The 12586-nt window shown below is 51.1% G+C and overlaps 1 protein-coding gene across 2 annotated transcripts in view; it reads left to right on the top strand.

Moving 5' to 3' along the window:
* Window positions 1–8221: 8221 nt before the first annotated feature.
* Window positions 8222–12586, top strand: part of GAS6 (growth arrest specific 6) — a 34853-nt gene continuing 30488 nt past the window's right edge. The window contains exons 1-2 of one of the 2 annotated variants that reach the window (XM_064585865.1): window positions 8222–8399; window positions 8549–8715. In XM_064585865.1, the coding sequence (XP_064441935.1) occupies window positions 8321–8399; window positions 8549–8715 (246 nt within the window). In that variant the 5' untranslated portion in view covers window positions 8222–8320. The remainder of the gene's footprint in view (window positions 8400–8548; window positions 8716–12586) is intronic. The other variant, XM_045869768.3, reaches the window with a different exon arrangement.

Below are 12586 nucleotides of genomic sequence, written 5' to 3' on the forward strand. Positions count from 1 at the left end.
GGGGCTGACCCTGCATCATGGGAACCATGGGCTAGAGAAAGCTGTCAGGGTCATCGCCCAAAGAACGGGGTCTCCAGAGGTTAAGACTCCAGCTTGCCACAGAGCTGGCGGGTTGCTAATGACACTGGGAAGTGTTTGCGTGTGGCCCTGGGCCACGGGGTCTCTCATCTGTCAGCTGGGGAGAACGCCACATCTTCCTGCCTCCTGCCCCTCTAGTCACGGTCAACAGCAGGATACATAAACCGTGGGAGTGTGGAGATCTGAGCTAATGTAAGACTTCACTTCTCCGCTGAGGAACCAACCACTCTCGGGGCTGAGGGGACCCCCACGCCCACGCTGCGGCCCTGTCTCTGCCCCAGGCAGACACGAGCGGTGGGTTCAGCGCAGGAAGCAGGGACGATCGCAGCCTCATCTCAGTCTGGGACAGTACCCACCCCAGCACCCTGGAGAGTCCTGGAAATGTCAGTATTCCAACAAATAGCAACGAACAGATTGTTGTACCACACTGCAATTCTGGGAGCCACAGAAAGGGGATGGGAGGCTGAAGGGGGTGAAGCGAACCCCAGATGCACAGACGGGTGTGCAAGCTTGCCCACGGGCGGGGGTCCACAGCCCCGCTCGCTCCTCTCCCACACCAGCACACAGTGAACAGCTGCTTGAGCCGCCGGGCGCCTCCCAACCGCCTTCCCTGCTTTCCTGCACCCTGGTTTCCCGGCCCCCCCCACTGCGATCTGCCACCGGCCGTCCCAGCTCTTCCCTCTGTGGGCCAGGTTGCCTTGATGCCCGAGGAGACAAGAGCAGATTCCTCCTGGACCCTTCCTACAGTCAGACTTGTAAGGGACCCACAACAGCGGGGACGGCGCCGGACCCGGAAGGACCCACAACAGCGGGGACTAGGCTATTTCATGTTACTTTACTCAATCTAAGATCCACTTGAAGTGTATTCGGTTACTTCACTAACAGTAGTTACTGGAGATGCTAACTGGGTACAAGAAGATGAACATTTCCGAGTGGGCGTTGCAAATGTGCACCTTTGTCACAATAATAAAAGTGAGAGTGCACACGCAGTTGTGAGGCAAGGGAGGGGCTCAGAAGCTGGACGAGGAAGCTCGTATAACCGACACTCCGTCAGATGTCACTGCAGCACAAACCCCACAAGGTCATGCCCGCATTTCCAGTCATTAAAACATACATTTAAGCCAACTTACCTACTTTTCCAACAAATATTTTTATCAGCCAGAGGGGGAAAATTCTTCTGAAAATGTTACTGTTCTGGAAGCTCTACAGATTCGTATTACGGCGCACTCGTCTACACCTCCAATACAAAATGCTCTTCTTCTAGATAAAGGACAGCCATTGCATTTTGCCTGCCCAGCACTTTTCCTTTTAGGAGCTCTCCCCCGCCCTGACGGGCTGTCGAGCACACAGCACGTTCCCAAACTGCAGCTGTGCACACACGTGGCCGGGAGTGGGAACACAGCCCGCAACTGCAGCAGGAGGCCTGCCTGAGGAGCCTCTGGGTGGGACGACGTTGCAAGCTTTTGCAGCAGCCCCGTGCCTACCACTCACACAGGAAGCGTTAACTGCAGGACAGCGAGGCTGGGTCACGCTACTGCCGGGACCTTGAGGCCAGCACAGGCCTGGGCTGGCCAGTGACCCAAACCAGCACATTCCCATTTGCAGTGCAAGCACATCTGTGTTGGGTTTGTGTACATGTAGGACTGGCCCTAATGCACATGTCACTGACATGCGCAAGTCTTAGGGCAGCTACCCCTGGGCAATGACATGAGAGGGCAGGTGCATCAGGATGACTGTGGCAAAACAGTTATGCCCTAGGATGATGCTTTCTCCCCAGGCCTGCAAGTCACAGAGGAGATCCCATCTGACTGTCCTGGGCACGGAACCCTTGTCTGTCCAGCTGCACCCCCACGCTTCCTGTGGTCCTCAGCCTCCACGAGGTTCCCCTGTCCGGGCAGTTCTCCTGTGCTGGCCTGAAGATAGGAATGTCTTTGGACTGGTTAGCAGGAGCCCCTCCAGCTACCATCTACTTTGTTAGTCAGATGAAGGAGGAGTTGACCAGGCTAGAGTAGACACCCTTACCTGGAAACAGATGTTGTTTCTACGTGAAGATCACTACGGCATTCTATAAAACCACCTATGTGGGAACATTGGTACAAAACCCATTGTAAGTCACAGGCTGCAAAGGGTTCCCCCAGGTGCAGTGTAGGGGAGTAACCATCTTGGGATGCCCCGAGCTGAGGGGGTCTGGGACCTAGGACTTTTGATTTTAAAACTGGGAACGTCCCTGAAACACTGGGACCAGTTTGTCCCCTCGGGGAAGACCCTGAAGGACTTATCCATGAAAGGACTTCCATCCTAATGAGGTCTGACCACCTTCATTCACTACGGTAAGTAGTGTTTTGCAAACTTTTTGACCACAGGCCTCAGTAATAAATATATTTTACATCATGATCCAGTCCACACTCACAAAAACAGGTATTGTAGAAATAAAGAACTCATATCCAATAAAACTCTGCATCATTAAAAACCACTGGTTAACAAAACACTAAATTTTGTTAAATTAAGAACCCACTGGGGGTGCCTGGGTGGCTTAGTCAGTTGGGCATCCAACTCTTTATTTCAGCTTGGGTCGTGGTCTCGGGGTCGTGGGGTCAAGCCTCATGCTGGGCTCCACGCTCAGCAGGGAGTCTGCTTAGGATGCTCTCTCTCCCTCTCCCTCTGCCCCTTCCCCTGCTCTTGCTCTCTCTATAATTAATTAATTAATTAATTAATTAAATCTTTTTAAAAACCCACTAAATCAGTGGGTTGCAAAACATACTTTAAAGAAAAAAAAAACATTAAAATATGCCTGGGTACTTCTGCTTCTGGACAAGATAGAGTAACAGAGACCAGATTTACCTTCCTGCCTGGGACAACTGAACAACCAGACAAATATATGAAATAACAGTTTTTGATACACTAGTAATTAGATAACAAAGGAGTGAACCCTAAGGGACAGGAAATAAATGAGGTGGGCCCTGGGATTGCCAAGGTCACTGGCTAGACAGAGAGGTGAGGTTGCTGGGCATGGAGAAGCCGCCCATGTGGAGCCGCCAACTGCCAAGGAAGGAGAGGGCTGTGCAGAGAGACCTGCAGAGACCCCTCAGGTCTTCAGCTGATCATCACAAGGAGACGAAGGTGGGCCAGACTCAGCTATGACGTTCAACAGGTTAGGTGCATTGCATGCATTTTTAACTTATGATATTTTCAATGTATGCTGGGTTTACCAGGATATAATCCCATTACAAGTTGAGGAAGATTTGTATTAGAAAGATGTAAAATTTCAAGTTGATGACCTCAGCTTCTATCTTAAACTAGATAAAGAAAAGAAAATGAAATGCAGTGTAAACAGAAGAAAGAAAATGATAAAAATTAGGTTGCACAATGATAAAATGGAAAACAGAAAAATAATAGGGAAATAACATTAAACCAAAAGCTGGTTATTTGAGAGGCAACAATTGTTGCCTCTCTAGCCAGAATGATGCAGACAAAAAGAGAAAAGACACAAATTATCAATATTGAGAATGAGAGAGGTGTCATCACTACAGATCTGCAAATATTAAAGGAATATTATGAGTAACTTTATGCCAATATATTCAATCACTTAGATGAAATAGCAAATGTCTTCAAAGGCACAAACTACCAAAGCTCACTCATGAAGAAACAGATAATCCAAATAACCTTATATCTGTGAAAGAAATTGAATTTATACCTTCCCACAAAGAAAATTCCAGGTATGCATGGCATTACTGATAAACTTCGTCAATCATTTACGGAATAAATAACACAAATTCTTCACAAACTCTTCCATTAAACTGAATAGGAGGAAGCACTTAACAACTCATTCTATGAGGCCAGGCTTTCTTGGGCACAAACCAGATAAAGACAAGACAAGACAAGAAAATACTCTTGGGATGCCTGGGTGGCTCAGTCAGTTAAGCATCTGCCTTCAGCTCAGGTCCTGGGAGGGAATCCCGCATCGGGCTCCCTGCTCAGCGGGGAGCCTGCTTCTCCCTCTCCCTCTGCCTGCCACTTCCCCTGCCTGTGCTCTCTCTCTCTCTCTCTGTCAAATAAATTAATAAAATCTTTTAAAAAAAAGAAAGAAAATACTCTTATAAACTCTCAAATATTAACTAATACATCATAACCAGGTGAGGTTCTTCCCAGGGATGCAAGGTTGACTTGACATTGGAAAATCAATCAAGGTAATTCACATATTAATGAGTGAAAAAAGAAAAAAAAATACGATTGTTTCAACAGATGCAGAAAAAGCATTTGACAAAATCCAATATCCATTTCTTTCTTTTTATTTTTTAAATTTTTTTTCCAATATCCATTTCTAACGAAAAAAACTCAGAAAACTAGAAATGGAAGCTCATCTTGATGAAAAGCATCTATGAAAATCCTACAGCTAACATCATACTTAATGGTGAAAGACTGAATTGTTTCCACCTAGCATCAGGATTCACTGTCACCATTTCTAGTCAACATTGTAGTGGAGGTTGCTAGACAGTCAATAAGGCAAGAAAAGAAGTAAAAAGCACCCAGATTTGAAAGAAGATTTGCTATATTTACAGACAACATGATCATCTATGTAAAAAATTCTATTGAATCTACCTAAAAACACTGAAACTAATAGTTTAGTTAAGCAAAGTTGTAGGATAAAAGATAAATATACAAAAAGCAAATATTTAAACAATCAGAAATTGAAATTGTAAAATTCCATTTACAATAGGATGGAAAAATGTGAAATATGTGGGAATGAATTCAAAGTGGATGATAGTTTTAAATGTAAAACGTAAATCTATAAAACTTCTGGAAGAAAATATTTGTGACCTTGGGTTAGGAAAATATAATTTGAAAAGCAGAATTCATCAAAAATAATAATAATAAACTGTACTTCAAAATTAAGAAGAGAAAGAGCAGAGTTTCATTGTTTAATAGAATGAAAAACCAAGTCACAGACTGGAATAAATGTTTGCAAATCACAGTCTGACACAGGACTTGTGTCCAGAAGATTTAAACAACTCTTTTTTTTTTTTTTAAGATTTTTTATTTATTTATTCACGAGAGACAGAGAGAGAGAGAGAGAGAGGCAGAGGGAGAAGCAGGCTCCCAAGGAGCAGGGAGCCCGATGCGGGACTCGATCCCAGGACCCTGGGATCATGACCTGAGCCGAAGGCAGACGCTTAACCATCTGAGCCACCCAGGCGCCCGATTTAAACAACTCTTAAAACTCAGAAAAATAAGTCAATAATTGGAAAAACAAAGTAAAAAACAAAAGATAATAAAATTTAAATGGACATTTCACCAAAGAATATATTTGGATGGCAATAAGCACGTTAAAATTTGCTCAACATCATTAGTTATTAGAAAAATGCAAATTCACGTCACAAGGGAATACCACTGCAGACCTGCTAGGATGGCTAAAATTAAAAAGACTAACCATGGCAAGTGTGCGTGGGATATGGAGCAACTGAAACCCCCACATAAATATGGGTGGAAACATAAAATGGTAATTGACTTTGACAAAGTTTGTCAGTTTCTTAAAAAGTTAGTCCAATGTCACATCCTCCATATTTCCTCAAGAGAAATAAAAGCTTATGTGCATACAGTAACTTATACACAAATGCTCACAGCCGCCTTATTGGTAATAATCAATAACTGGAAATGAGCCAATGTCCAGCAGCCGGCAGGTTCTAAGCAAACTGTGGCATATCCATACAATGGAATACTACCAAAAAAAAAAAAAAAAAAGGAATAAACTATTGATACAGGCAACAATGTAGGTGAATCTGAGAATAAAAATGCCTAGTGAAAAGCCAGACAAAAAGCACATACTGTATGATTCCTTTTATGTAAAATTCCAGAAAATGCAAACTTTTCTATAGTGACATAGAGTGAGCCAGTGATTTTGCCTGGGAATGGAGGTGAGGGTGGGGCCGGGACACTCAGGAGGGTGGAATTACCAAAGAGCACCAGGAAATGTTTTTAAGTGATGGGTATGCTCTTATCTTGATCGTGGGGGTGGTTTGACAGATACACCCGATCATCATAGATATGTCAAAACTTATGCAGCTTATATTTCCCCATGCCTCAATGAAGCTGCTTTAAAAACAAAGAAACCCTAATATGATTGATTTGGTCAGCACCCAGCACACTGCCTTTTAAGACAAAATGGCAAGTACTCAACTCAGTTTATTGAGTGGATACATAAGGGAATGGTCTTAGTGCCTTGAAATCATCATCACCTACAGATGAGATGGCGGAAGGGAGAAGGCAGAACTTTCATTTCCCTACAAATACGTCGTTTCCTATACCCCCACTTTGACCCCACTTCACACTTTCATCCCATTTTGTCCCTGGCTAGAGAAGCCACTGGCTTTCCTTCTCTGACCACAGAGGGTTGATAGTCCATACAGAGCATCTATGGCCCCGGGTCTAACTTCCTCTTGTGGAGGTGAGCTCTCTACTTCATCATCGTTATTTCAGGGTATATAATAGAGTGCCTGACAACTCTTTCCAGCTTTGGAAGTCATTATTCAAATTGTTTCTTATCTATTTTCTGTTTCTGCCTTTGTGGGAGTTTTCTGCATTGGTAACAGAGTTAGCTTGGGTCAGCCACTTCCCTTGCCCCCTGCATTTGCTTTCTGCATTCTGCAGTGATCAAAATGGTCAGGTGAGTGTGAAGACATTTTATTAAACCAAGTCTCTACATCATGGGAGGTGTTGGGGTTATTGAGATACCAACTCAGTACAACGGGTGAATGGGGAAGAGGGAGGAGGGGCTTGAGGTCCAGGTTAACAGGTCAAGGCCCCTTCCTGGACGGATGATGCTAATGCATGGTCACCTGAAGCACTGAGGCCACACCCAGTGTCCCCCCAGAGGGACATAGAGAGGCCGTGACACTCACTCTTACTGGGATCAAACTCTGAGAATTGCAAGAACTCTATAAACTCTCTTCACCAAACACACACAAATAAGAAATAATTGCACACACTTCCTGAAATCTGTCCATGGGCCAGGGGTCGGGAACCCTAGGAAATAACAAAAGTGCAATTAATTAATTAAAGATCTGTGTAACTACACACTCGAGAATGTATCGCCCCCCCCCCCCCCCAGATGTTTGAAACCAGCACTTCTCCTTAAGAACAACATGCAGGAAATTTAATGTACTGTTCTTTCTAAGCCCACGGCCTTGCAGGGTGCTTTCATCACTTGCTGGCCAAGGAGAGAGCTTTGCCGCTGAGGATGACAGGTGCAGACGACCTACCTATTAAAGTGTTAATGCTCTTTGAAGAGGGCTTTCATCGAAGTTCAACTCCCCGAATTTAACATATTAATGCTCATTAACCCACCTTCAACCCTTGACCTCAAAGAATCCACAGCAATGACATTTCATCCCCACACCACAGAAGGTGAGGAGAAGCTGAGGTCTAGACTCTCAGCGTTGAGCCCACAAATAAGATGACGGCGCATTTGCGGTGCGGGGGCAGGTCCCAGCGGGGCCCTGCGGAGCGCGGCGTCCAGGCCCCTTCTCCCGCGCCGCTGGGCTCCCTGCCGGCTTCGGCCCCCGCGAGTGGGCTGCTATGTTTTGGTTGTGGTTGGTTGTGTGTGTTTTGCCCGTGACTCTGCGAAATATCCGGACGAGCACTAGCACAATGTTGCTTTCAGCTTAAGTATCTACTGGGAAACCTCAAGGTTTTCAATGTCATCATTACGGGAAACAGGTTACAAAAGGAGATAATTTCATCTCACTGCCTGGACCTCGCTGGGCCTGGGTGTGACCCCAGTTTAGCTTTCCTTTGGTGGTTTTAAGTCTTGAGAAGTGTGCTCGAGAAGGAAGAATCCGAAAGCGATGCGGTAGGTCTGGGTTGGGGTGGCGACGGGGGGGCGAGGACGGGTCTCAGGCCGGCACCTGGGCCGTCCCCCTCCCCGGTCAGCGCAGCCCGGCTCGACGCCGCGCGAAGCAGCCGCGGCCGCGGGCCCGTTCCCCGGGGTCTCCGGCCTTCGCGGCGCGCCCCGCCCCCGCGCGGCCCCGAGGCCGGTCCTGCCCGCGCCCCGCCCCGCCCCGGCCGCGAGCGCGAGGTGCCGCCGCCGCCGGGATGTGACCTTCAGAGCCGCCTGCGCGGGATGGCCCGAGCCACCGCCCCGCGGCGCCCGCGGCCCGCCACGGCCCGCCGGGTGCTGTGAGCGCGCGCGCCCCGGCCCGGTCCTCGTCCCCCGGCGCTCGCCCGCGCTCGCCCCGGCCGGCCCGCCATGCCGCCGCCGCCCGGGCCCGCCGCCGCCCTGGGCGCCGCGCTCCTCTTGCTGCTGCTGGCCTCCGAGGGCGCGCACGGTGAGTACCCAGCGGGGTCGCGGCGCGGGCCGGGCCGGGGGGCGCCCCGGCAGGCGGCTGGGCGGACGGCGCGTCGGCGCGGGGTTGACGGCGGTCCCCGCTCTGTCCCCGCTCTCTCCCGGCGCCGTCCTCCCGCCGCGTTCGCGCAGCCGTGATGCTGCGGGCGCGCGAGGCGGCGCAGTTCCTGCGGCCCCGGCAGCGACGCGCCTACCAGGTCTTCGAGGAGGCCAAGCAGGGCCACCTGGAGCGGGAGTGCATTGAGGAGCTGTGCAGCCAGGAGGAGGCCCGGGAGGTGTTCGAGAACGACCCCGAGACGGTGAGCGCGCGGGCGCCTGGGGTTCGGGGCCTGTGGGACCGCGGGGCGGAGCGTGGGGGCCGCGGTCCCCGCAGCGCCGCACGGGGGGCACCTGGTCCGTGCGCGCTGCTGCCGAGCCTCGGGCTCGCTCCCGCAGACTTCCCTTCCCGCACTGCGCAGTGAGCCACGCATGCCGGGGGGACCCCGCTGCGGTCAGGTCTCACATCCAGAATCCTTGAACACCGTTTGGGCATGGAGGACGCGCAGGGCCATAGGGGTCCCCTGTCCCACCCTCAAGCCTGCGCCACATCTCTTGAGCCCCATTCCTCCTGGTGACTCCAGGGGCTCCCGCAGTTGTTGGCAGATGTGTAGGTGGGTCCTCTTGAGACCCTCAGTTATCTTCCCCCAGCAGGCCTCTGGAGGCAGCCACTTATTTATTTATTTATTTAAAGATTTATTTATGAGCGAGAGAGAGAGAATCTCAAGCAGACTCCCAGCTGAGCCCGGAGCCCTACCCCGGGCTCCATCTCACGACCCTGAAATCACCACCCTAGCTGAAACCAAGCGTCGGGTGCTCAACCAACTAACTGTCCACCCAGGCGCCCCTGAAGGCAGCCACTTTAAAGGAGATAGACAATAGACAACACCTCTACCGTTTTTAAGATGTAAAAGAAATACACTGTTTAAAAGCCCAAACAGCTTCCTACCCCTCCCCACTCCATGGATTGGAAGTGAGGTGTGGGCTGCCCACAGCCCCTGGATCCTCCTCGAGGGGGATGGAGCGTGTGCTTGAAAGAGGAACTGAGAGATGTGGAGTCTGGAACTGCTTGCTACAGCAGGTCCCAAAATACCACTACAGGAATAGGACTAGAACATATGTGGGAGGGGTGGGCAGGAGGGCTGGGGTCGGGGGCCCAGCCAGGGCGACCCGCATGGGGCGCCTTTCAGCAAGGTGCTCTTTCGAAGCAGCTGGTGACTCCAGGAGCCTGGTTGTGCTGGCTCAGGACACATTTCTATTAATAATGTCCTTGGGGAATGTGGGGCGTCGGGCAGCCAACTGCAGGGAACAGCCCAAGTGTGGACTCAGCATCTGCTCAGGAGCCTGCCATCTTGCCGGAGGGGACCCATAGGACCCTGCCTGTGTATCTGTCCCAGGGCAAATGCCTTTGGAAAGTGGGAGTGTGGAAATTGGATGGACTTTGTACCATGAGGTCAGGGTGATTTCACAGCTGTTTTTGGTTCTACTGGGATTTTTCTTTTAAAGAATTCTGGGATGAAATAAACCTTGCATGCAGTAAATGGATGGTTCTGTGTGGCCCATATAGGCTTTTATTTTTACTTGTATTTCTCACCAATGGGCATGACAACCCCTTTTCGGCCCTTTCTGAAGCAAGCTTTAACAGGATGGCCGGCCTCGAGCTGTTCTCCTTGGGCAAGTTGTTGCCATGGGGCCGCTCTGGGAAGGTTGTTTTCCCCAGGGCCACTGCCCTCCGAGTTCACAGCAGCATGGTTTCAATGTTGCTGTAAGGAACAGGGTTGCTGATCTTCTCTGGCCTGTTTTCCGGTTTCTTTAATGATGAATCCTGGTGGCCCCATGAGTCATTCCCTGCAGAGGATTGCCGAGGGCCTAGCAGCAGGGCTGTGTGCCTGGCCACCAAGCAGCTGCAGGATTGTGTGGCAGGTGCGGGGTGCTCCCCCACCCCAGACCCTGCACAGAGACCATGGAATAGGGCTTACAGGTGACAAGAGTTCGGGGCAACGAGGCTACCACCCACCCCAACCAGCTCGTGCCCACCAGGCCGCACTCACCCAGGATGGCAAGGCCCTGACCTGGCTTTCCCTTGTTGCCTGGACATACTGTGCATTAACCACAGTGTCCTTCCCAGAGCTTTAATCCCCTCTCTGGTTTTAATGGCTTTTATGTTTTAATGATAACTTTATTTACAAATGTCTGCTACAAAGGCAAGAAAAGGAAAGCATGCTCACAATCCCATGATTTTAACGCAATCCAGTGCTCTCTGGGTGCGTTCCTGTCTGGGACGTCACAGCCGCCCTTGCCTCCTAGGCCTGTCATCCCTACGGCCAGCCCAGCATGGACTTGTCAACTTCTCTCTTAGCAAAGCCATCCATAACCATCCAGGATTCTGTCCTTACCAGCCCCTAGCTGCAGGAGTGCCTGCATCTTTCCCTTCATTTACCCGTTTCCCAGGTTAGCCCGGCTACTATGGTGTCTTCCCTCAAGGTCAGCTGGGTTGCAGACCCTTCATTTTAACCTGTTCTGGTGTAGACTGTAGTGAAGACCGTATGCCTTGTTGTCTGGATTTGGCCCTTGGGCATGTGGAACGCTGGGAGCTGCCAGGCTAGGAACAGGGGTCCCCCTCACCACCGTGGGGGACTCTGGAAGTGGCCAGCCTGTCTTCAGTGGCTCAGTGGGAGCCACACATGACCACCAGCCGGGGCTCTGGCTTTGGTGGAGGGGGTAACACTGCGCTTTCTTGCTGATTTCCTGCTGATGGAGAAGGCAGTTCTGCCCTCCTGGTCCATTCCCAGGGTTCTGGGGCACACCGGTGAGTGAGCCCAGGGAGGGAGTGGGGGAGCTCAGCCCTGCCCCCCAGGTGGGTGGGCTTGAGCCAGACCTGGAGCCAGCTCTGGGCTGCAAATGTACTTCCCGATATTTGGGGGCTTCTGCTAGAGCTCAGACTGCAAGCTGGGTGTTCCTGCCTGATCTGGATTGTTCCAGACTAGCCTATCTTCCTCTCTGGGAAGGGAAGTGACCTTCACAGCAGGTAGCTCCTAGCACAATGGCCCCTTCCTGGTTCCAGGGGTTATCACACACCTATGCTGGAAAGGAAGGGGACCTGGGGGGCCTTCCTGACTCCCAGGCATCCTGGCCACCCACCCGCTTCCCTCCTGGGGGCAGATGGTCTTCCCCCACACTCCTCAGGACCCGGGGGAGTGTCCTAGGCTCCCCATTGTTGCCACCACTAAACCTCCTCTGCAGGGCTCAGGCGGAGTTAGATTCCCTCCTTATCTGTTTCCTCTCACATGGTTACTCTCCCTGCCTGGCATTTCCCTCTCCTTCGCTTGTCTTCAGTCCAGCTTCCCACACAAGACCCCAGCTGTCTCTGAGATTCTCCTAAGCTCACCGGAGGCCAGCCCAGCGGAGTCACCTTCTACTTAAATCCTTTAAGGCAGGCGGGTTCCAGACGCCGGATGCCACTTCGGTAATCAGGCTTTGCTTCCGGAAAGGGTTCTGGACAAAAGACTTACCCCGCCTGACCTGCCGCACAGATGCATTTCTATACCTCACAGCGCCTGGGAGTCTGGCCCTCGCAGCCAGCCGCAGCCTGGTGGTACGAGAAAAATTCCAGGCCCTAGTTCTTGACCCATCACCTCGTTTAATTGGAGCTACAAACTATTCACAACACTCAAGCACAGGCCAGAGGGTAGGTGTGTGACCACTGGCCTGTGCTTGAGCTCATACGAGTCCACCCTCCCCAGTCTCTGTCCATCTCTGTCTCTCAGGTGTGGGGGGACCCGGTGGTGGTGGCGGAGGGTCAGCTTCAAAGCGCTGCAGCATTGGTCCAAGGAGACCTGTCTTCCTGAGACCCCCCTTCTTCAGGGACAGCTTGGGGACAGGCATCCCTATGGAGAGGAAAGCTTCTCCCTCAAGTCGCCCCTCGTTGGGGTGGCCCCAGCAGGAGGGCAGAGAGGAAGGAAGAAGGGACCTCGTTACCCCCAGTGACTTGCCTCTGCAGTGCGGGTGCCCTGGCTAGGGAGGTGACACCCTGGCTGGGCCTCCACCACAGCCTCTAGCTGCCCCCTTGCCCCCCCCCCGCCCCCGCACAGCTACACACACACTCTTCTCTGTGTGACCTTGGGGTGGGCCTGC

The sequence above is a fragment of the Mirounga angustirostris genome, unplaced genomic scaffold (assembly GCF_029215605.1).
Source record: "Mirounga angustirostris isolate CCGP_5_RB_7025 unplaced genomic scaffold, mMirAng1.0.hap1 SCAF_3, whole genome shotgun sequence".
Classification (NCBI taxonomy): Eukaryota; Metazoa; Chordata; class Mammalia; order Carnivora; family Phocidae; genus Mirounga; species Mirounga angustirostris.